Source organism: Coffea arabica, chromosome 11c, assembly GCF_036785885.1.
Source record: "Coffea arabica cultivar ET-39 chromosome 11c, Coffea Arabica ET-39 HiFi, whole genome shotgun sequence".
Taxonomy (NCBI): Eukaryota; Viridiplantae; Streptophyta; class Magnoliopsida; order Gentianales; family Rubiaceae; genus Coffea; species Coffea arabica.
The window spans coordinates 10,128,214-10,151,931 of record NC_092330.1 but is presented as its reverse complement, the minus strand read 5'-3'; the positions used below and the strand labels follow the sequence as shown (position 1 = coordinate 10,151,931).

At 37.1% G+C, this 23,718-nt stretch overlaps 1 protein-coding gene and 1 pseudogene across 1 annotated transcript; both read right to left on the bottom strand.

The window, feature by feature from the left end:
- Positions 1–4,717: 4,717 nt before the first annotated feature.
- LOC113715905 (uncharacterized) lies at positions 4,718–6,832 on the bottom strand. The gene has a single exon (XM_072069990.1). It carries the CDS (start codon positions 6,830–6,832, stop codon positions 4,718–4,720), a length of 2,115 nt encoding a protein of 704 aa, XP_071926091.1.
- Positions 6,833–13,301: 6,469 nt separating this feature from the next.
- LOC140016466 (uncharacterized) overlaps positions 13,302–23,718 on the bottom strand; it is a 101,153-nt pseudogene continuing 90,736 nt past the window's right edge.

Here is a 23,718-nt window from a genome sequence, read left to right as displayed (position 1 = left end):
GAATTACTATTCATTGTCTTGACTTATTTGACCAAGGGATTAAATATCCAAAATTCACCAAAAAATCACCATTTTTCTCTCTTGTTTGGCCGGCTCTCTCTCTCACTCTTGCAAGAAGGAAAACTTCTCCAATCTTCAAGTTTCTACTAGCAAATCATCTCAATCAAGGCCATAAACAAGATTTCACTCCATAAAAACTTTCCTTCTAGTGCTAGCAAGTTGTTTGGTGAACTTTGTTTGAAGGACTAAGGTGCTCCACATCTTCCTCTCTCTTGTTTCTTGGTAAGTGAAGCTTGAAACACCCTACTACCTTTAATGATGGTTATATGATGCTTAGAAGTGGCATGAGTGTGTGAAAATGTGATTTATTTCTTGATTTGAAGAGTTTTGGTGAAGTTTTTATTTTATTGGGATTTTTTCTGGTTTAATATGATCTTGATGTTGGGGGCTTGTATGATGATTTGCAATGGACTAAAATGGCTCTAGTGGATGTGAAATGTGGTTAAATACAATCAATTTTGGATTTGGTGTGAAGTTGTAGGTATTGATGTGTTTGAGGTGCCTGTAAAATTTGGATGAATGTAGAATGAGTTATGACGAAATTACTGTAGCTGTTCTGCTTTGGACAGAATGCGAAAACTGCGATAGTAATTGGCTATTTTGACTGGAATTGGTTTGGATTTTGGAGTTGGTGTCTTCTGATGAATTGTAGCTGAATCTCTTAGCTATCATATGCCTTTGGAATTTTGGCATTTGGACTTGTATGGACTGAGATGTACCGATTACAGTTTTCTGTGTTTTGCAAACCTGTTTTAGGAATTCTGGGTTAGTATTTGGCATATTTGACCTAGTTGTGTTAAGAACTGGATTGAGTGACCTTCTACATTGTTGTAGCCCTGTTCCATAGCTTCGAAACGGTGGGTCTTACACCCCCAACCGATATTTTTAGTGAGAGTTGTACCATTACCGCATTATGACGGCAAAACTGGTTTTCTTATCAAGGCTTAAGTTAAAGCCCTTTCTTAATTTCTGGTTTACTATCATGCTTATTTGTGCATACGAAACCCTATTGGGGTTGTGTTAAGCATTGCTATACGACTCGTTATCGAGTCTCATTGCATTTGTTGCGTGATTCTAGGGCGTGGCGGTAGTTCACGGCGGATTGGTGACCACGGTATATGAAACACCACTTTCTCGCTTGGTGAGTATACTACTCACTTACTTGCTATAATGTGGCTTTGTGCTATGTGTATTTGATGCCTTGAAGGCTTAATTGGTTATTGAAAGTGATTGAGGTGAGGGTGTACTTGACCGCTCTCACCCCTTGTGATTTTCTTCATAGCTATCTACTGTTCCACTGAAATACTGCATTTGTTATATGAGATACTGAATTCCATGCATGGAAACTGAATTGGGTTGTTTGGACGGTTGTCCTACTACTTTACTGTATCACTGAGCTCAACCCCGTTTGGTAGTCAATTGAATCGAGCCGGCGAGGGCTTGGTCGTGAAGATTGAATTGCCACGGGGACTGTACTGGGGAACCTTGTGGTAATGAGACCCTTGGTTCCGGTAAACTCGAGTATTACCAAAAATATTACTGAATGGAGTGCGGGCCCGGTTGGGGTATGTTGGGTGGAAGGAATGGAAGTAAAGAGTTGTCTACGGTTTGGTATTTTAACATTGACGGAGAGTCAATGAGGTTGGTTCAAGATTGCAAGCGTGGAAATGGGCTCTTGAGAGCCGACCGTATCCTTTTACCGTTTTGCTTCATTGCTTATTTGTGCACTTTAAATGAAGGTTCATTCTTATATGACTTTGATTGCTTATTGGGTGGTATACCACTGGGCTTTGGCTCATTCCGTGTTATTTGTTTTCCTTACAGGGATATAATTGCTTTTGAAAATGGACTGGATAGTCAATTGCCATACTGAGCTTGTAAATGTCTTTTGTATAGCTCTTGAAGTGAAACCCTAATGTATAACGGGTTCATTTCCTTTTGATAGGCAAATCGAATGTGTACTCCTTAATGAATGGTTTTGGCATGCCATTATGGTTGTAAATGTTGATTTCCGTTGTATATATATGCTTGGCTATGGTTTAGATAAATTTCGGCTTCGGTTTTTTTCGTTTTTATTTTATTTTATTTTATTTTATTTTGTGTTTTGACTTGTTTGCGCGCAATGGTATGTTCCGGAACGTAATAGATCGACGTAAACTGATCCGTAGTCCTGGCGAGAGTTGGGCAGGCAGTCCGCTAACCCCTTTGGTTCGCCTTAGGGGAAAGTGGGGCTGTTACAATCATCATCATCAAAAGTACCATCAAAGACATCCTCTATGTCTTCTGAATCATATGAAGAACCTGATCCAGCTTTAGAATCATTGTTATCAAAGGAATTTGGTTGCTCACGATGGTCTACTAGTGGTTGAGAATGAAAGCCTTGACCGATATGTGAATTAGGATGGGAATTTAGTTGAGAATCAGCCTTGGAGTTCAACTGATGTGAATTGGCTTTAGAGTTGAACTGAGAAGCAGAAATAAAGCTAGAAGCTGAGTTTGAATTTGAATTGGAGTCATGTGATTTCGCTTGACAATTAGGCCGAGAAACAAAGTTTGAGCTAGATGTAGGGTCTATGTGTATTCCAGGCATTGCCCCAATGAATTTATGTGCTGGAGGCTTTGAATAATGATTGGGGCAAGTCTGATAAGATTGAGAGCTTGACTGTGAAACAGGGTTCAAACTATTAGTGGACTCAATATGCGCTCCGGACATTGGCCCAACAACTTTGCGGGGCCCCTTCTTACTTGGTGCCATGGAAAACCTATAAAAGCAGCTTCTGATTTTTGAAGGCAAAGTTAAGTAAGATGATTAATTTTACTGGCTTTTTTCAGAAACCAATCACATAATTCAGCAAGAGAGTGTTGTATCATCTTACTTTTGGAGTTTAAGTTTCTAAAATCTGCAAACACAAAGAACATATACATAATAAGGAACTATAACCCAATGAAACCAACATTACCAACTTGCTAATATGAACATAAGGAATCATAAATTGAACATAAGGTAAATCCAGCATTACCAACCTGCTAAAAAAAGAAGTAGAATGCAGGTTATCAAGGAGACTAATATGAACATAAGGAATTATAAATTGACATCCAAGGCAGTGAAAATGATCCCACAATTAATATTTTTCATACTAATCAGTAACTTCATCTAATATTGGCATATCTAAACTTCATATAACAAAATGGTAGGATTATATTCCAAAATTAGAGTCAATCATCAGCCTTGTCTCCTTGTTGGGCTTTATCAAAAAAATCATCATCATCACTTGTATCATCAATCGTATTGTCAATCCCAAGATTATCCTCATCAGAGAAGAATGCATCATCAACTTCAGCAATGTGTGCCTTGGATTTTGTAGTTTGTGCATCAAGTATAACTCCATCAACACCTTCCCTAACCCATGAAACATTACTATCCTCAGAATTATTGTTATTAACATGTTGCCAAGCAGAATGCTCATCTTGGATATCTTCACATATGTTAATTTCTGGATCAATAATGAAAAGATCTCGAGGGGTCATCTTGACAACTATATTCCATTCAGGTTCCAATGCATCCCGAACATACCAAGCTTGCTGTGCTTGAGAAGCCAGGATGAAAGGCTCATCATTCTTCGTGTTTTACTTGTACAATATATGATCAAAGTTAACAAGTGTGAAGTTGTGTTCATCTTGTTTCATTCCAGTGACATTATCAACCCAATCACACTTGAACATCACAAATTTAATGTCATTTGAGTATCTCAACTCAACAATATCCACTAAGACCCTATAGTATTCTAAAATTCCAGATATAGGGTTCTTATCCTTTGTACTAGCGAAACTATTGGCACTAGCATTCACAAATACACCACTATTTTGAGTTTGCCTTCTCATCTCACGCTTCTTAGTATGGAAACGAAAACCATTAACAATGTAACCAGAATAGCTTTTTGCCCATTTATCAAGACCAGCAGCCAAATAAGCAATTTCTTTATAATAATCATGGCAACTATTAGATTTTTCCAAATCTGCAACCTACAAGTTTTGAACAAAAACTGTTATTGTATGTTAACTCTAGAGAATATTAAATATATGAAAATGAAGCTCAATTAAATTCACTACTAAATTTAAAACTTACATGCTTCTTAAACCACTTGTAAAATGTTTCACTATGAATTTTCTCCCTTTCATAGTTCGACATGCGTGGTTTTTCCAGTTTTAGCAAATGCTTATGGTCCCTACATTAGTCATTAAATACTTTAATGAAAGCAATAATTCATGAGTTATTGATTAAGTTTGATAAACTGTGAACTTACCTGCGAAAAGGATCAACAGTTTCAAGATTTCCAAGAACATAACGATGAGCTTGAACCCAAGAGACATCATCTAAATAGATGACCTCTTCTTTTCCTAAGGGACGGCCAATCTGTCTATTTAAATATTCACCTTCATAGTTCCTAGGTGGGCGATTCAACTTTGATTCAATATTGTCCAAGTACATGGAACAGAATGTCATACATTCTTCCGCCAAGTAGCCCTCTGCTATTGAACCTTCAGGGTGACTTCGACTCCGTGCATAATTTTTCAAAGTACACAGATACCTATGCATAGAATTTATATTAATATCGGTGGTGATTTTTCAAAGTACATAGATTAAGTTGATAATCTTTTACCTCTCAATAGGATACATAGACCGAAATTGAAATGGTCCACCAAGTTTCGCCTCTTCAGGCAAGTGAACAAGCAAATGCTCCATGATATTGAAAAATGGAGGTGGAAACATCTTCTCAAGTTCACAAAGGGCCAGTGGAGTACGGTCCTCCAAAGTTTCACAATCTGCTACAGTAAGCACTTTCGAGTATAATTGCCTAAATATATCTCGTAACTCAATGATAATTCTGCAAACATGTTTAGGCAATATTCTTCTCACAGCAGTGGATAACAATTGTTGCATTAATATGTGACAATCATGACTCTTTAACCCAGAGATTTGTCGTTCTTTAATATTCACACACCTCGAAATGTTTGATGCATAACCATCAGGGACCTTGACAGTTTTTAGCACATTACAAAAAATTTCTTTTTCATCTTTGCTCATTGTGAAGCATGCAGGTGGAAGAAACACTTTGTCACCCTTAGATTGTGGGTGAAGTGCCTTTCTTATCCCCATTTCTTTTAGATCATATCGAGCATTAATGTCATCATTTGTCTTGCCCATCCCCAACAGTGTCCACAAGAGATTCTCCAAGAAATTCTTCTCAATATGCATTATATCCAGATTATGTGGAAGCAAATTATCCACCCAATACGGTAACTGAAAGAATATATTCAATCTTTTCCAATTATACCTACATATGGGACTTTGTTCAGAGTCATTATTATCTTTAGTCCTCCTTTTCCTTTTCCTAGCTGAGGAAACTGGTTGATCCTTTCCAAATTCATTTCTAAAATCTCTTAGTTGTTCTAAAATCTCAAACCCATATAATCGAACAGGTCTAGAATGTTTCTCAATTGTCCCATCAAACTGTGCTCGATTTAAACGATAAGGATGATCAATAGCTAGAAATCGACGATGACCCAAATAGCAATGTTTTTTGCTATGCATCAACCATTGACTTCGAACATCTTTATTACAACAAGGGCATGCATACTTCCCTTTGGTACTCCAACCAGATAGATTTCCATAAGCTGGAAAATCATTGATAGTCCAAAGTAGTGCAGCACGTAAGTAAAACATTTGCTTACTAGCTGCATCATAAGTAGGCACCCCTGGATCCCAAAACTCATTCAATTCATCAATTACTGGTTGAAGATATATGTGAATATCATTACCTGGAGCTTTAGGCCCATCAATTAGCAAACACAACATAAATGATGTTTGCTTCATGCACATCCATGAGGGTAAATTATATGGCACTAAAATCACTGGCCAGGTGCTGTATTTATTGTTCATTGCTTTGAATGGGTTAAATCCATCCGCTGCAAGTCCAACACAAACATTGCGAGGATCACTAGCAAAGCTTGGGTGCCGGTCATTAAAATGCTTCCAAGCTAAAGAGTCTGCCGGATGCCTCAATTTTCCATCCTTGATGCGCTCCTCTTCATGCCATCTCATTAATGAAGCAGTCTTTGATGACATGAACAGCCTTTGGAGACGTGGTTTCAAAGGAAAATAGCGAACAAGCTTTGCTGGAACTTTGTTAGCTTGTTCACTTGAATCATCGGATTGTTTTACAATTTGCTTATACCTAGGAGTTCCACACTTTCTGCAAAAGGTTTCATGTTCTGTCTCCTTCCAATAAATCAAGCAATCATTGGGGCATGCATGAATTTTATGGTAGCTAAGACCCAAGTCTTTAACAATCTTCCAAGCATCAAGATAAGAGCTTGGAAATAATTCATTCTCAGGAAAAACTTCCTTGAGAAGCTCCAGTAATATTGTCATTGAGTTGTTGCTCCATCGACAAAGAGACTTGACATGCAACAACTTGATGACAAATGATAGAAGAGTAAAATTTATACATCCAGGGTATAACTCTGTTTCGGCATGCTTCAGCAACTTAAAAAACTTATTAGTCTCTTCATCACAGGCTCCTCTAAGTTCTTCTAAATTTATGTTAGAATTCTCTTCAAGTGTTCTTTCAAGTGTTTCGTGTATCAATTCATTCATGTCATCATTTTCAATGCGCCTAAACACTCCATTGTTCATATTTTCTTGATTGAAGTCCCATGGATCTTCACCATGATAAATCCAATTTGTATAAGTGGTCAAAAACCCCTTCATTGTTACATGTGCACTCACAGTTTCTTCCTTTCTTCGTTCAGAGTTTTTACATCGCCTACATGGGCAATATATTCTACTCCCAACCTCCTTCTTTTTGTAGGCAAATTTAAGGAAGTCACTCAGACACTTTTCAAAGTACGGATTATTGACTCAGTCTTCAATAAAGATCCAAGACCTATCATCCATTCTACAAGAAACAAGATTGAGAAGGCAAGAAAAGAGACCTTATAAACAGAATTGAAAAATAGCAAATTTATTAACATACAAAAAAAATAAAAAATAAAGTGCAGCATGTGCATCCCAGTTTGCTATGCTCATAGTGGAATGCGATGTTAACAGTTAACCCAACTTCTCAATGCCAAAAGAATGTGGTGAATTTATGTCAATATGCAAACCAGTGTTCTGTTTGCAAGAAAAAGAAACATAGATAAATCAGGGGAGCTAGATTGTCTTACAAATTCCTAATTGCAAGAAACACTTACATGAAGAACTTAGTGAAGGCTGCTTCAATGGGCCCTCTGAGAGAGGCACTTACTCAGGGATTTGAAATCACAAAGCTGAAAAAGGAGGATATGAGGCCCGTAACAGTGAAGGTAATTTACAGCACATAGAGAAAATTAAAGAACAGAACCTATCTAGGAATACATAAATCTCGCTGCACTGCCTCCTTGTACAGTTTAAAAATGGAACTTTAATAACCTGAAGGATGAAAGGAATAATATCTTTTTGTGGTTTTGGTTTTCTATAGGACTTTGAGAATGCACTTCAGGAGGTTAGGCCTCTTCTCACAATCTTGTTCTTCAAGTGCATCCAATAAACATAATTTACTGCTGCAATAAAAATTTACCAATAAACTGTGCCCAACCATTTGGAAAATCACAGTCATGAAGCATGCAAGTCTAGTCCAAGGCACTCATTTTACTAGCCCACTAACCTGAGAGTATAACAGTCATTCCTCTGTTAGTGCCTATTACAAACTACTGCTGATTGTTTAGTGATTTTAAGAAGAGTAACATCCTCTGTCTTTCACATCCAACCTTGATTGACTTCAGATAAATGCCATAGAAGGAAATTTTCTTATGACGTTACATAAACGCTACATGCAAGCTCTACTTCCAGAGCAAACCAGATAAAGATGCACTAGCATCTGTGCCAACCTATTTGGAAAATCATGTCAAGCGTGCAAATCTAGTCCATGGCACGCATTTTACTAGTACAGAAACCAAGAGTAAAATCTACTGTTGATTGTTAAGTGATTTCCAGATGAGTAATATCCTTGTCTTTCTCATCCAATCTAGATTAACTGCAGATAAATTCCATAGAAGAAACATTCGTTATGACATTACATAGTCAGAGCAGACAAGAAAAGATACAGTAGCATCTGTTGACTGTCATACAAAACAGAACACAGGTAATAATAAAAGCAGCGATCTCATGATAATCCGCATTACATTAAATTACAAGAAACACTTACATGAACACACCAATATCAACGAACAGGGGCTGTAGTGGGGCAGACTCTTCTAGTTGCCGCGAGACCTAATTTTTGAAGTCAATGACTCAAATGGTTGGGTCAATTTGTTCGAGCTTTCAGCTGTAGGAATTTCAACAACTGTGGTTGACAAAATTCAGAATCAACGGAAGACCAATTACTTTGCCCAATCAAATTAGGGCTTTGTGCCAAATCTTATTAACCGAAATTCAGTTAAGATCCTAGGGTTATTAATATATATGCAACAGAGAAGAGTGCAGGTCACAAAGACATACGAGGGAAAAAAACATAGAAATCGAAAATCGTATGGAAGAATTTTTACCTTTTTCTCTGTAATAGTGATGGCGTAAGAGCTTTTGATTTCTGCTATATTTGAAGCAGAGATGGTGAAAAAATTGACAAACTCTTATCCGAGTTGCGTACTGCAGTGGTTTTGGATGAGCGGAAGAATTCGGGTCTAGGTAGTTTTGTTTTTTCCTTTTCGGATTTGTAAAAGATAAACCCCTTCCTGCTTTTGGGGGCTTATCGATACCTTTTTACAAGGGATCGATATGTGGATTGTGCTAGGAAACTATCTTTTATGGGTTTTATTAAAACTATGTCGTTTTTATGTAAAAATTAGGAACCGTTGTGAAATTTGCAGCACAAATTGAAATTTGCTGCTTATTTACCGCACTTTCTCCTTGTGCCACAGCAAAAGCGTTGCAAAAAGCCCGTTTTCTTGTAGTGATAGGTTTCTACGATTAGCTCAATGTTTGGTGTGGATATTGGGAAAACTCTCCAAGCCAATGGATTGCCTGAACAAAATTTTAATATTTATCCCTTTACGACTCTCTTAGTTCCTCTTGAGAACTCGCCATCCAGTTCCCAAACTGTGGAGTCGCATCCGTCACCACCGTAGCAGTCACTGCCAAGGGCAAACAAAAGAAGAAGTGTTTGGATTGGAAGCAGAGATTACATATTGGCTTGGATGTGGCCATGAGGCTTAATTATCTTCATAGCTACACTTCCCCTCCCCACGTGCACAAAAATCTAAAAAGCAGCAATGTTCTTGTTGATGCTGATTTCAGGGCAAAGATCAGTAATTCTGGGTCAGCAATATCAGTAGATGGGCAAGGAGGCTAGTTTGTCTTGACTAGGCACATTATTCGGATGAAAGGTTACATGGCTCCTGAGTATTTGGAGGATGGTCTGGTATCCAGAATGCTTGATGTTTATTCATTTGGGGTTCTCCTGCTAGAGATTTTCATTGGCAAAGAAGTCGCTGTCTTGTATGAAGCTGTGAATGTGAACTTGGCAGAGATTCTGAGCCCTGTGCTTGATGAGAAAGATGGATCGAGAACTTGAGCCAGATCATGGATTCTTCTCTCGAAGGAAATTATCCTTCCGAACTTGCAATTTTGCTCATCAGATTGATTGCTAGTTGCTTAAAGAAACATCCACCTGCCCGCCCAACCATGCATGAGATTGTCCAGACTCTGTCCACATCCGTCATTGCCACAACATCTTGGCATTCCAAACAAAGTGCCTAAAGCATATGCCTTCGGATAGATGAGTTGTTTTGGAGTTTTGTAGCTTCATCTTTTTGTCTATTTTTGGAGGATAATGGAGGATTGAACCCAGAGGCAGTCATGGAGGCTGCAATTTCTGGTGAGGAGTATAAGAAGCTAGTGGTGTTGGATTGAGATGGGCTGCTATGGAAAATATTTTAGTATTAAATAGCAGTAGTTACTTTTTCGACACGTACGTGTACAAATTTTCAGTAACAACATTCCCCAATCTTCATTAATGGAACATGTTTGCCACGCTCTTTGACCACCAACGACAATCAGGATTCTATCAACAATTTTCCTTAATTGGGAGGTATTTATAAGTTTAGGGACTTAAGTGTCCCATTTTAAAGTTGAGAGACTGAAGTGGGTTATCGGCCAAAGTTTGGGGGCACAAAGTGAAATTAACCCAAAAATTTCACTAGGATTAGGAAATATGCTGCATTTATTAAACTGAAAAAGAAGGAAATAAAAAGTGAAATTGTTTGAATCTACTCCAGCAAGCAATTTGGAGAATAGATCTAATAGAATACATCTTTATTGTACCTTGAACTATTTTGCCGATGATTTTATCCAGATTTTAGTGCAACATAATCTCGTTACAACTACTAGAATATTTTTAGTCAACACCGTCCAGAAAAACCATTTTAAGGTGGAGGACAAAAAGGAATTATAGCAATAAAATAAGAAAAATGAAAGAAATCAGATGTATAAACATGCACCTTTTCGTTTTACTTCACTTGTTATGTGTATCAGTGCTTCAGATTTGGGAGAAACGAGAAGTAAAGTGAGTTCTAGAAATTATTAAGTGCTACAATTACAATTTCTCAGCCAAAAGTTAGAAAATGGTCTATACATTGAATTCTGGATCAGAAATTTCAATAATCTCATTTTCCAGAATCTTCTCCTTAAACATTGCCTAGACATCTAAGTTTTCACAGCATACCTAGATATCTAATTCTTATTTTAGCTACCTAGATATCTAAATTGGTTCTTAAATGTTTCAATTATGCTCCCCATAAACTCAGCTTTTGAGCCATATGTGGCTAGAATTTGAAGTTGGTAGACCTTAGATGCAACCTTAAGCAATCAATTGTGCAAGGAGTTTCGGTGTACATGAGGGCTTATAGGATCTCTCAAAGACGGCCTTCACTTTAATAGTACATTTTGGCTTCTAATACGAGTCTTTCCATGATGATAAATTTCAGGTGCTAACTCACCCATTAAATTGAAGAATGTAGAGTATTTTAATCCTTGATGCTCAAATGTGAAACTTTAGAATTTTCAATGAACTATTTGCTTATTTGATACAAGTACTATGGTCAATGTATTTGAAACCATGAGCATGTTCTTAATCCAACATCTATAATAACTTGTTCAAGCGGGCACTTCAGCTCAAAAATGCAAAAATACTTCTGTCCATCATACCTCAACCAGATATGAGCAAGACTTCATCAGAAAAGAGATTTTAGTATATTAGGACATTGGCTAGAGTTTCCAATCAAAGAAAGTCAAAGCTAGAATTGAAGAATCTTTCACATTTTTAACTTCCAGCTGCAATTTCTAATAGAATATAAAGGGCTGTTCTTATGATTCTGATTTTATAGATTGATTCTTAAGAATTAGATTTTTTAGAGTAACTTGTGTTCTCGTTTGTAGTTTAAAAAAGCTATTTTAACAAATGCACTAAAAAAAAAAAAGTTGAAAAGCTAATCCTGACAAGAAGATAACCAAATTGCCCATACGTGCTAAATAAGTGCCTTTTGTGTTAAACAAATAATTTTTTGGCGTAATTAAGTAATTTTTTATTAAGATTAAATGTTGAATAAGAAAAAGAAGAGGAGGGTGGGGGATGCATCTAGAGATGAGATTGCAAATAGGCAGAAATAGAGATGTATGGCAAAATATTTATCTAACTTTTAGGTAGTTTAGTAATTATGTTAAAGATTTGAAAGGGTATCGTTGTCTACATGAAATAATATGTCAAAATCACAAAACAAAAGCAGCTCAAGACATGATTCTGATTTTCAACTTTTTTGGGCTTAAAAAATCTAATACCATGTTCTCAAAAGCGGTTGAGAACACGACAAAATAGCTTTTCCAAAATTAAAAGTTAAAATCCCGTTTGTAAAATCAATTGAGAACATGCCTAAAGTGTCAGTACTTCAATTTTACAAACATTTTCAATTTTTTCTATCAGTGATAGTGTCTTAGGATCTAAACAACGCAGGTGAATGATTGTTTAGAGCTACTTTCTTCTTAAGGTTAACAAAAAACTGCAGGGTGCTATCGTCCCATTTTTGGAGCTCTCCTGAGAGATCAATCCAAATATCCAAGGTAGCACAGTAGTATTTTCAAAATCATGGTAGTCCAAAACAATCCCTTCGGTGGCCAAAAAAAATTGTAGAGGAAATTGTTTTACTAGACATGCTAAAGTAAACTTGCACTTTATATAGGTTCATGGAAAGTAAATACAGATATGACTATAACATCAGCATAGACTTCCCCTGTTCAAGGCATTTTTGATCAGTATGCGACTACAAACATAATCATAAAGTAAACGTTCAACATGGATTAGAGACTTGTGCGCAGGACAGGTTTGATAGGATTCAGGCGGAGGTAGATTCAGCAGCTTTACTTCATTTGGTGTCGACAAACTGTTTATCGATGTGGCCGCTGTGCAACGTTATTCACAAAATTAAGTATCTCCTTCAGCGTCTTAATGGCTCTTTAGATCATGTGTACAAGGAAGCAAACGCGGTTGCGGATTCTCTGGCGAGTCTAGGGGTTGGTGGTCAACGTACCTTTACTTCCGTTGCCTAGTTGCCGAAGGCTATTCAGTCTTTGGTAACATTGGACATCTCCAGTTGGGCAGGGGTTAGATTTGTTCATGCAGGGAGCTAGTTACCCTTAGTTGTAGGTTGCTGATGTAGAGAACTCCACTTTGTTTCATTTTCTGGATTAATAAAATATAGGGCTGGCCCCCCTCCCCCATCTACAGGGTTCGTTGCCAAAAAAAAATCAACACAAACTTAGTTTTTGCGGTATAAGCGTGGCTAAGAAGCCTGCCTAGCCTCCAACACTTGGGATCCTCGGTGACATGTTTTTCTATGTCAATCCAATGCCACCTATAGTATTGCGCTAAGTGTCCTGTTATTATTTACACTTTAATTTTCTAATAATTCAACTTGGTTTGGTTTAACACAAGTGTAAATAATAACATGACACTTGACACAATATTATAGGTGGTATTGGGTTGGTATAGAAAACATGTCACCGAAGATCCCAAGTGAGCCTCCAAACATTGATCACAAAGTTGAATAAACTGCTTAGTAGAGATGACTGATGCATGACACTTCAAAAGAACAAAAAACTAATTAAATAAGCAATCCATCAAAAATAATGAAAAAGAAAATGATAACAAGCTTCAATGACCTTCTTTACTTCCATGAAGGCTCATAACAAGAGGATCATCAGCATTAAAACACATACATCTCCTGGCTTAGCCTCCATCAAAATCTCCCCTCTAGCCAGTGCAACTTCCACCAAACTTACGAACTCTGCCAAATGAGAAGCAGCCAAGTTCAGTATCACCCTAACATTAGGCGTGCAAGTTCTTGCAAGTTCCAAAATCTCTCCTTTTTCACTTATTCCCAATTACAGCAACCCAAAATCCACATTCCTGGGCATCCTAATAAGCGATAATCCTACCCCAATTATATTGTTCCTATTTCTAGGACTCTGATAAGCATTCCCAACACTCTCCAAAGCTAATGCTATCGTATTTCTAGTTGTGGTCTTGCCTAAACTCCTAGTTAAGTCAATCAAGAAATTCCCTGAAAATTTCTTCCTTCTTGCATAAAGACCCAAACTTTTCACTGAATTCACATCATTTTTGTCAACCTGAACAAAACCCATGTCCCGATTTTTGCAAATTCTTTTTCCATTGACTCCAATGCAGCCATAGTGTCACAAAGTCAAAATTATGCAGGAAGAAACAAGCTGAAGCGTGGATCAAGCAAGGAAGGCATGAAAGGAAAGGAAGTAGGCGAGGTAAAAGGTGTGGGAGCAGGAGCACGCCTTCACTGGAAATCTGCACAACAAATGTGAAGGAGGCACTTGTCATTTTCTGGGGAAATGGCCGTGTGGCCTTATGTCATTAGTGCTTTCAACTGATAGTTAGCTAGTTGTAGCTATTATATAGTGAGATTTGCTTTGTAATAGGACAATAGAAGAATATTTTATAATCAGTAGGATTTGGGAGGATTATTCCCAACTCTTTCCCCTTCCCCAAGTTTCCTTTATTCTTGTTTACCTTCTTCCTATCTCTATGTCTCTGAGTCTGTATTATCATCTTATCAATATAATCAATATTGAGCTTCGTTCTACTTCATCAATTCACTAATTCACTATTTCATCATTTTGCTATTGATTCTTTTGCTATCTTAGTTTTAGTTTTGATTCATATTTCCTTAGCTCAGCCTGATATCATCACAGTGGTATCAGAGTTCAGTTATGAGCCATTGGGATGACTAAAACACAGGATGAAATGCTGAGAAAGGATCTAACTAAGTTGGTGAGTGCAGTACAAACTTTCGCCAATAGAAATGAGGGATTACAGTAGGCTATGAAGACAATGGAACATAGACAAGAGAGTAGTAAGAAGGCTATTAAGAACTTGGATCAGAAGTATGAAGGTATGATAAATATATGGCACAGATTATGGCCAAGCTGAGTGATAAGGGAAAAGAGGTAGAAGGTTGCAGTTCTAGGAATGATCAGAAAATGGATTTGGTTAAAGAGAAACCTGAAAAGTTAGAAGGAAAGGAGGGAGCCAAACTGCCTAAGATTGATTTTCCTATGTTTGATGGGGATAAGCCTAGAGAATGGGTTAGGAGAGCAAACAAATACTTTTAGATCCATGGAGTAGAGGAGGAACTGAAATCAGATATTGCTCAACTATATTTTAAAGAAAAGTCAGACATCTGGTTCCATGGGATGTATTATGAGAAAGTGGTAGTTCCATGGGATGAACTTACAGTGGCCTTATGTAAGAGATTTGGAGAAGGAAATCTAGAGGAAGCTATATGTAATATCCCAATTAGAAGCCATTACAAGTCTGTTGTGTCGGTGGTTAGTCATGGAATCCACGTAAGCAATTGCATGGATAGTGACCGCCATATAGTAGTGACCGACAATTGCTTTGTATAAATAAGGGAATTAGAGAAAGGCCTGACAGTTGATTCTTGATGTAACTACTTCTTATGCTCTCAATAAAAATTCTCTCTCTTCTCACCCAATTTCTTCTTCTTTCCTTTTTCTCTTTCTTCAACCCTCCACCGAGTCATTACACTATAGAGGAATTTAACAAATTGCTTCAGACTGGGAGTGTAGCTGAATAGTTGGAGAGATTTGAGCTGTTGAAATCTATGGTAATGACATCCCTCCCTGGACAACCTGATTCTTATGACAAATCCTGTTTTCGTAGTGGTTTGAAAAGTGAAATTGTGAATATGGTTAGGATGACAAAACTCCTTTCCTTAGCAGATACAATTGAAGCTACTAAACTACAAGAGAAAAACCTAGACGCCATTAGAAAAACTCAAGGGAAAATTAATACTAAAATATCTTTCCTCACCTTCTTCCCTATTTGTTAATAAGCAAAACTTTGTCCCATATAACTAACATCAAGTAGCCTAACTCTCAGTACAAGAAACCAGAACTCACTCTCAATAAGAATAATAAGATAGGAACACACTCAACTGATCACTTCAACATGATTATCCCTTCTGAGTTTAGTTACAGGAGAGAAAAGGGATTATGCTATAAGTGTGTGGAGCCCTACACTTTGGGGCATGTTTGCAAACAAGCTCATATGTACTTCATCTTGGTAGATGAACCTGTTGACTTAGTTGACACAGATGAGGGCTAGGGGAATGATGCTAAAATACTTTGTGATTGTCTTGAGGGAGAACTAAGTAATGAGAACATAAAATTTTCCATTCACGCATTGGCTGGGGGAACTAAACACAAGACTATTAAAATGAAGGGTAGTCTAGCAGGAAGAGAGGTGTTAATACTTATTGACAATGGCAGTACTCACTACTTCATAAATGAAAGGTTAGCAGAGTCCTTACAACTACAGGTCACAGGGGCACCGTTGATTGTTAATGTAGCAAATAGAGAGAAATTAGAATCTAGGTAGTTACAAAAATCTTTAGGGTGGAGAGTACAAGTGTATGATTTCCAACATCAATTTAACACAATAAAACTGGGGAGATGTGATATAGTGCTGGGAGTTGATTGGTTAGCCAAGTATAGCCCTATTGAATTTGATTTCAAATGATTGACCATGAAGTTCCATAAAGCGAAGGAATCAGTAGAGTTAAAAAGAGAGGTAGGAGAGCTAAAATTGAAATTCAATTCATAAAGGGAAGTAAATTGGGTAAATTGAAGAAGAAACAGACGTGTGGGATCACTACCCAACTATATGTAGTACAGGAGGATAGGGAAGATTTTGAGATGATACTAGTTGAGATGAAGGAATTATTGGCCCAATTTAAAGAAGTCTTTAATGAACCATAGGGCATGCCTCCAATCAGAAGCCATAATCATGGCATTCTATTGAAAGAAGAAGCAGCTCTATTCTAGATTAGGCCATAGAGGTGCCCTTATGTGCAGAAAGCTAAAATAGAGAACCTAGTAAATGAAATGTTGCAAATGGGGATCATATGTACAACCCAGCAATAGCTCCTTTGCATCTCTAGTACTACTGGTAAAGAAGAAGGATGGAAGTTGAAGGTTCTGTGTTGATTATAGGCAGCTCAATGACCTCACAGTGAAGGACAAATTCACCATGCCACTAATAGATGAATTGATTGATGAGCTACATTGTAACGACCCCACTTCTCTTTAAGGCTTACCCTAAGGTATTAGCAGTTCGTCTGTCCAGCTCTCGCCAGGACTCATTAACAAATCTCACTTATCAAACTCACCAGTGTAAACTTACCACAAGATACACTAAATACAACTGATACATAAGGTTGTCTATCAAAGCAACTCAAAAGTACAAAAGAGAGTTTAAGTTTACAAATGTCATTCAAATAATCTAATACACTAATCCCTTAGTCTAACTAAAACAAAACTAAGTGCTAATCTCTCGAATCACGAACCAACCTTGCTAAGGAAAACAAAAGAAAGGCATGAACTTGCGCCCAGTGAGGTCTAAGAAAGACATGCAATTCAAGAGAGCAAAGAGTTCACATTTTCTTAGGTCAACAAGAAACATAACAAGAGGTATTATATAAGCACATCAATAAAAATCGATATGTAAACCAATAAGGATACTGAGCACTGGCAAACACTCAATCCATCAGTAATTCAAGTAGTTGACACTCCGTCAACTTTCATGTCCATGTAGAATCACCACTTCATACCACTCCATCCACCTTTCACCCTATACCGGGCCCGCACACCACAAATTTTCAAGAATTGGTATTACTCTAGTATACCTAGTATAGTATGGATCCAACATACATATACTACCCAAGGTTCACTAATCGAGTCGACCAAACCCTTGCCGGTTCGATCTCGAATAACTAGCCATTGGGTTGGGACCCCGACATATCATTAATATCATATCATAATCGCTTATAGCAATAATAGTTCAGTAGGGTTGAGTGTGATAAAGTACACACTCGTCTCCTCATAAACAAGTTCATAGTCATATCATATTTCTCAAGCTCATTGACATATCAAGCATATATATATATATTGCTATCATGCACTTAGAACACTCACCAAATAGCACTTAAACGTCCATAGAAGGATCACTTGCACGTTCAGTTTGCAACCCTGATAGACAAATATAACATATAAGTGAACCTTTAGTGTTTACCAAATCAATTTACTTAAGTACAAAACTTTGTTTTCATATTGATCAAGACACTTCAATCCATTCGAGTTTTCCATTAGAGCAAAAGCATTTCAAAGGTTTAGACAAGGCATTCCAATCCTCCAATATTTTCTAGCAAGCAAATCGTAGCAAAAGTTCACTTTTCGATTACTTACATAAGTAGCTTTTGTCCCAAAATCATCTTACAGACAATGATCAAAGTTTAATAAGGTTTCTTGAACTAAACCAACCAAAACTCTATTAAAAAAAAGATCCAAAGTCAAATCAATTCATAAAGTTACTAGCTACTAAACTTTGGAGAAAATCATACTTTCCTCCCTTTTAACTTCAATTTTTTTTTTAATTTTTTGTCCAAAATCATTATACATAGCAAGATCAAATTTCAATAGAACCTTTCCATCCAAAACAGTTTTTTTTTAAAAGAGAAAATTAAAGCTAGAGTTTTAACTCGTAAATTTGGCCACCTTAGGCCACATTTTCACCTTTTTGCAACTCTACTTGCTCCAACAAGATAACCCATATTACCATTTCATTTTCCTACAAAATTTTCAACATTCTTCAAGCAACATACATAGAATCAAGTAGAATCAATTTCCTTAAAAAAAAATTCCAGTCCAAGTGTACAAAAACGCCTCAAATTCAAGGAAGGTAAAGATGAAAATTTTACCCATGACAATAGATCATCTAAACAAAAATTTCAGCATATATATATATATATATATATATACTCCAATTTCCACCAACAATTACCATAAATCAACTTAAATCCTTAAGGGTTTCATCAATCATTAACCCTAGGATCTTAAGAGACAAGAATCCACCATAAATTATACTCAAATCCTTTAGGGTTTCATCAATCATTACCCAATAGGATCTCAATAGACAAAATCCACTAATTTCTAGCCAAATATATGAAGATTTAAGTAATCCAAGATCATTGAAGCATCTAACACCAAACTTCCATAGAACTTTCAAACCCACCACAGGTTTTCCATAAATACCATAAATCTACCAAGATCTAGACCAAATTTCCTTGAAAAGCAAAAGAATGAAGTAGATTAGCCACTTACATCTTCAAAGCTTCAAACCCTAGCAAGATTAACTCAGGATGATGGCAAGATCAACCCTTAAGAGCCTTCTTCTCTCAAGATCTTCCAAAGTTTCAAGTAGATTGATGAAAGAAAAGCTTGATTCTTCAAGATGTTAAAGAAGATTGGAGTTTTCTCTCTCTCTCTCTCTCTCTCTCTCTCCCTCTCTCTCAAGTTCAGCCAGCCAAGGAGAGAAACGAAGCCATTTTGGTTGTCTTTTTGAGCTAATATGTTGGCCACAAGATGAGGTTTCAAGTCAACTAGGAATAATTCCATGCATGAATAGTGTCTTCCACTTAGGTTTCTTACCATTAACCCTTAGCTTTCCTAACCTTCTTTTAACTCCCAAAATCTTTCTTAACTTCACTAATATCTCAACTTACATTCTCCTACGGTTTTGGCCAAATTCACCCATAAGTCACAAAATCAACAATTTTCAAGAAATTAATCGCTCGAAGGTTAAAGTAGCAAGCACGAGAAACTCACATATCAATTAACAAGTGAATCACTAAATGAATGCAAAAAATGTTATAAAATATAATTTAAATAAAAATGCAAATGGTTGGGAGGTGAGAAAATAATTTTTTTTCTAGGTTATCACATGCATGGTTCTAGATTCTTCACCAAGATTAATTTAAGAACTGGTTATCATCAAATTAGGGTTAAGGTGGAAGACAGGCACAAGATAACATTTAGAACTCACCAAGGGCTGTATGAATTTAAGGTTATACCATTTGTCTTGACCAATGCCCTAACTACCTTTCAAAGCCTTATGAACCATATTTTCAAGGAGTAGTTGAGGAAATATGATCAGGCATTCTTTGATGACATATTGGTATATAGCCCTACCTTGGAGAGCCACCTTAAGCATGTTGTAGAGGTACAAAGCATTCTGAAGGAGCACTAATTGTATGCCAAAAGAAGCAAGTGTTCATTTACTTAGCCACGGTAGAATACTTAGGCCATATAATTTTTGCACAAGGGGTGATGGAAGGCCCTAAGAAGGTGGAAAGTATGGTGAATTGGCCAAAGCCAACTATTGTGAAGGAATTGAAGGGATTTCTTGGATTGACTGGACACTATAGGAAGTTTGTGAAGGGGTCTGGGACTATTGCAAGGCCCCTAACCATGCTGTTAAAGAACGATGAATTTCATTGGAGTGCAGAGGCTGATGAGGCTTTTCAGAAATTGAAATTGGTAATGTGCAGCACTCCTGTGCTAGCCTAGCCTGACTTCACTAAACTTTTTGTAGTTGAAATTGATGCCTGCTATGGAGGTGTGGGAGTAGCACTTATGCAAAGACAAGAGACCTATAGCCTTCTTTAGTCAAAGCTCAGGACCAAAAAACTTGGGGCTGTCCATTTATGAGAAAGAACTACTGGTTTTGGTGATTACTATAATTGTGACAGCCCCACTTCCCCCTAAGGCGAATCTAAGGGTTTGGTGGACCGCCTGCCCAACTCTCGGCCGGATTCATGCACTCACTCGAATCAAATCACGATTTTCAAGCCAAACAATTTCTTAAAACTAAGAAAGTACTTGAATAACAACAGCCACAATCCTTAGGCAATAGCGTTAACTATTACAACCATAATATTCAAATACGAATGAAATCTACACTTCCAAATGTCCAAAAGTCGCTCAAGGAATTACACTAACTCTAGACAAAAGTTAGCTAGTCTAGCGCCTCCAATTCTTCACTTCAAATTCTTGTTGAGGAATAACAATTTAAAGGGATAAGTAGACGCTCAGTGAGGCCAAGATATCAAGCAAGCAAGTAGAACAAGTACCATAATTCAACTCAAGTAGCACATATACAGAATAGCAACAATGGTTTCATGTAAAGCCACAAAAGGACTAAAACACATTCATTAAGAGGATACAGGAGCTCTCAGGATCCAATCCACAAACTTGCCATTTCACGATCTTGGATGTCATTTCTTTTGTTGACACTCCATCAACCACACAAATAACAAGTCCATAGAATTCACTTGACACGAGTCCCTATCCACCGTTTCACCCCCTATCGGGGCCGAACGCCAAATAGAAATAGTAGTGGTAATACTCGAGTATACCCAAACAAGAACAAGTATGGTCAATGAGATAACACTCTAATCGACTTAATCAATATAAAAGTACTGAGACGGGATGAGATGCACCTTCTGTGAGGATCCGAATTTTTATTTTACTTACTTTTATTTATTTTACTGGCTTATTTAATTATTTATTTATTCGTTTGCTCCAAATAATTTATTTCATTCATTTTAATTACAATTACATTGTACATTACCCCAAATTATATTTTAGCACATTTGTTTTTAAAGTTAATTTTTCTGCGGCTCGACTAATGAGAATTAGTGAAAATACGTTTTTAGAGGCAATGTTCGGTCTGAGAGTGCAGTGATCTTGGAGAATTAAGGATGATCAATAGTAGACTAAGACAAGTTAATTGAGAGATTAGAGGTGAGTGAGTTGAATTAAGTTCAATTAGGAGTACTAATGGTCCACTATTCATTTGTTGACTTTTTGCACCAAAAGAACCTTTATGTCATTTCTTCCTTTCATTCCATCACTTCACCAACAACTCACACAAACCCTTTCTCTCCTCTTCCCTCTTGACCAGCCATCCCTTCCTATTTCTTACTGTAAGGATCAAAGACAACCTAAGGGGGGGTGAATTAGGTTATCTAAAAAACTAGCCAAGATATGAGTCACCTTTTTTGAGCTTGCTTTCTTTTTCAAAAAGACCTCACTGAGAAGCAATTGATGGACTAGCACAAGTAATTTGTGAGTAAAGCAGGTAAGCAATATATATATGTAGCAAGACAGTAAATGAAGGGATGGAATTGCAAACCAAATTTCAAACTTGACTAAGTTTGAATATCACTTTATATATCAAGTTTCTTCAATATGATCAACTTTCAACCAATCTCTTGTGTACAAATGAAAGATCACTTCCTCCTTGCCTCAAGTCTCACTCGATCAAGTAAGGAAGTTTTATAATTGCACGGATAACCCTCACAAACCTACACTATTGAAGAAATTGACTCACACTTGAAAAGCTAAATGAAGATTACACAACCAAGAGTAGAAATCTTCTTTTTGGAGTATTCATACACTTGAATCACTCAAGATCTGATGTAGACTTAATGTGTAAAAGTTATTTTGAAGAGTTGACTAATCCCAATTTATAGGGGACCAAAAAAATTCTTCAATTAATGCTGTCAACGGATAGAAGGCAGTTGGAAGGTCAACTAGCCATTGGTAGTGTCAGACGTCCGGTACTTTGATTTTCTGCGAACGAAGATAGTGAGTTCAAGATGATTTCTTGCAATTCTTAGGATGTCCCCTCCACAGTATACGTCTGAAAGTAAACTTGCAAATCCTTCTTCATTTCTTTCGGACGTCTGATGCTCCAGTGTTTTGCGTCCGAAGTACAGTAACGTTTGTCGGACGTCCGGTATAGAGGTATTGTGTGTCCGAACGAGGTCAGTGATCATAGATATTTTGACACATTACCTTCGGAAGTCCGAGTGTGAGTTCTTCATGTATCCGAAGTTACTCAATGGTTGTCGGCCGTCCGATATGGTCCTTTTGTGCGTTCGACAGTAATTTGTCAAACCTTGATTTTGGCTTCAAGTCTTTGATCTGGTTTTGTTCCAAATCCTGAAATGAACTCTTTAAAGAATGTTAGTATCATCCAATTGTTTTGTAATAATCAAAAGTTATGAACTGAGATATACAATCTCCCCCTTTTTGATGATGACAAAACATTGGATGGATAAAAAGGAATTCAACTCCCCCTCAACTCGACTCCCCCTTCCTTATAGATTCCATGACCAGAGTATTCGCAACTCTCTCTCATTATACGATCCATATCCATTTTCTCCCCCTTTTTGTCATCATAAAGTAGCCATACCAATCAAATTTGTCAGCATTCAATAGACATTATCAATTTGACAAACCAGATCAATATATGAACATTATCAGCAAAGGATAAAGACATTCATTATCAGCAAATGATAAAAGCATCCATTTATAGAAGAAAAAACACCAGTTAACAGAATAACATCAGTTTTATAGACCAAAAGAGGATTATGATCCTCAATACATAGCATAGCAAAAGTTTTTCAATGCAAAAGATGAACTATTGTCCTAATGATGAAATGCAAAGTCCTAGTAGTGCTTAGATGGTGATTTTCAATTATCCAGGCCTTCTCCTAGTTGGACAAAACTGCTCAGGATCCACTTGGTCTTCATCCTCAGTTTCATCATCATCATCTTCAGTTGTCTCTACAGTTACAGGAGCCTTGCCTTTATCTTTGGGCTGAGAGCTGGAAGCATGTGCCTCTAGAGTGGCTTCAGTACCAGGAGTATGCTCTGTGGGCTGGGGTCTTGACTCTTTTTGATGAGTACTTTCATTGAATTCAGGGATTGGAGGCACGAGGAGATTCTTTTTTTCAATGAAAATGGACTGCTGGGCAGGAGACATGGTCATCATGAGACCATCTTCAATGAGCAGAACATGTTGTTTGAGATCCTCGAGCAAGGAGATGACCTCAGAATTGGAAGAGAATGACTTGCTAGCTAATTTTCTAGGGTGGATGGTGAATGGAGAGACATACATGGACTGATCACGAGGAGTCCTAGGAGTGACAGGGGTTTCGTGAATATTTTTTCTTCTAGTTTCTGCCACAGTCTCCTTATAACACCAATGACCCTAAAAAAATTTCAGATTCTTTCTTTCAAAATACGCTTGTGAGAAAACTGTTGAAGCACTGTCTTTGGGTGATTTTTCAGTAAAAGAAATTTTAAAATGGGCAAAGATAGGAGTCAGAAAT

Bases quoted from the DNA above. Each gene is read 5' to 3' on its own strand.
- LOC113715905 (XM_072069990.1), bottom strand. From the start codon at position 6,832: ATGAAGGGGTTTTTGACCACTTATACAAATTGGATTTATCATGGTGAA.